General features: G+C 37.5%; 1 protein-coding gene across 1 annotated transcript in view; it reads right to left on the reverse strand.

Moving 5' to 3' along the window:
- The window catches only part of LOC118342085 (serine/threonine-protein kinase NLK-like), a gene marked incomplete at both ends in the record, with an annotated part of 5746 nt that overhangs the window by 631 nt on the left and 3284 nt on the right, over window positions 1–1831 (reverse strand). Inside the window, 1 exon segment of the mRNA XM_035680517.1 lies at window positions 711–817. Within this exon segment, the coding sequence (XP_035536410.1) occupies window positions 711–817 (107 nt within the window).

The following is a 1831-nucleotide window of genomic DNA, read 5'->3' on the forward strand; positions in this document are numbered from 1 at the left end:
ACAGGTCGGACTTGAACCCGGGCCACTGCGTATATGGGTTGCCAGCTCTACCAACTCATCTAACCAGGCGTCCGAATATTTTTTTTTTTATTAGTTATTTTCAGCATGGGGTCGTGATGCATGATTTTTTGCTTAACACAAATGATAAATAATCAGTTACTTATACCCTACATTCTGAAATAAAAGTTTTCAATCAACAGGAAAAATGTGAAAACTCACATCTCAGTCTCTCTTTCTATTTACTAATCATTTACAGACAGGAGCATTTCTTTGATTGCTGTTAAACTACCATCAACAATACACAACACTTCCTTCACAGATGTTTCACATTAAAAGCCTTCCAGTGGCTCAAAGGACTTAATCCCTTGTGGTCCTAGTAGGCCTTTAATTTGATTTGAAAGGCATAACAACATGGGGGTCACTGTTATTTGAGCCATGAAACTTGTTTGAATTAATGTTGTACAGGACAGTAGCGTAGATGACAGTAGCCAGATCTCTTAATTTAAAAGTTAAATAGTGGAATCTACAGCATATAGCAGGTGCACACACTGCTCACAACCATTCATTTTTACATTGTTCTCCATGTATCTGGAATACTCCACTTCTACTGAACACATATATGCACATTTTATCCCTAGTGCTGTTTATTAGAGAACATCTTATGTACATGTAACAGACTGAATAAATATAACAACAGGAAAAGAACCTACCTCGTAGGATCTGATAAAGAAAGACTTTGGCGTGGTCTGAGCTCAGAGGTTGTGGCGATACGATGATCTTATGGAGATCACTTTGCATCAGTTCAGTCACCACATAGCTGACCAATGGGAAATTAAGGGGACAAACAAAAACACAGCCAAGAGCAAAAGCAGCTAATCCCACTAATATCACAAAATTGATAATAATCCTGCTGCACCTACACACACATAACTCTATATCTTTCTTATAAATATTTAATTTTTTTCCCCTTCCTTTATTGCTACTTTTACATACTTTGATTTTGTGTGTGTGTTGTGAGGAGAGGGCTATAACTGCATTTCAACGTGCAATCCTGTATTGTATAATGACAATAAAGCTCAATCTTGAATGTAAAAATCTGAGCTTTGCTTCAGTCAAAGACATCATCAAGCACAAAGCAAGACTGAATTCAATAAAGACACGTCTTTAGTCACGACTCAAGCTGATTTCTTTAGTGCTCGAGTGTGAGCGGCCAATTCAAGCACCCATCTCTGACTGTCGGTTGAAACGCTAAAACTTTCAGCCTGCAGATACACAAATTAGCGAATTAGAGAACAGGTATCTCTGCAAAACTGAAATTGTTCCACAGTGGGAGCCCGGTGCTTCATTCTTTATATGAGTAATGAAGCAAGCCCAATAAAACTAAATGGCACATAATATTTAAAAGGGCCCTAATGGCCAGAGACTCCTGAGTCAGCAGTATGCCTCAGCTGTAAAGTGAAAACCACCTGGCAAACATGAGGTGGTGAGAAATATATCATCCTTTGTGACTTACTGTACATAGCCTGTGCATAAACCATAAAGGCTTAATGCACAGTGGACTACTAAGTTCTGTGAAATGTACCCAGACAGGGTGGATCAAGACCTTGATCTCTGGATTAAAGTGTTGATGGAAGAAAAAAAAAAATACAGTTTGTCACTCATATTATTATTCCTTGTCTTACTTCTATTTGATAGAGCATTGCACTCTAAGTTTTTTTCCATTTTGCTATGGGAAATATAAACAGGAAGCATAACTGATATTAATTTCTTGCCTATATTTGATTACGTTTTGACAAATCATAAAGTATTCTGAATGAGCTATTAGCAGTAC

This window comes from Morone saxatilis, unplaced genomic scaffold (assembly GCF_004916995.1).
Source record: "Morone saxatilis isolate NCDOM2014 unplaced genomic scaffold, NCSU_SB_2.0 Contig8, whole genome shotgun sequence".
Lineage (NCBI taxonomy): Eukaryota > Metazoa > Chordata > Actinopteri > Moronidae > Morone > Morone saxatilis.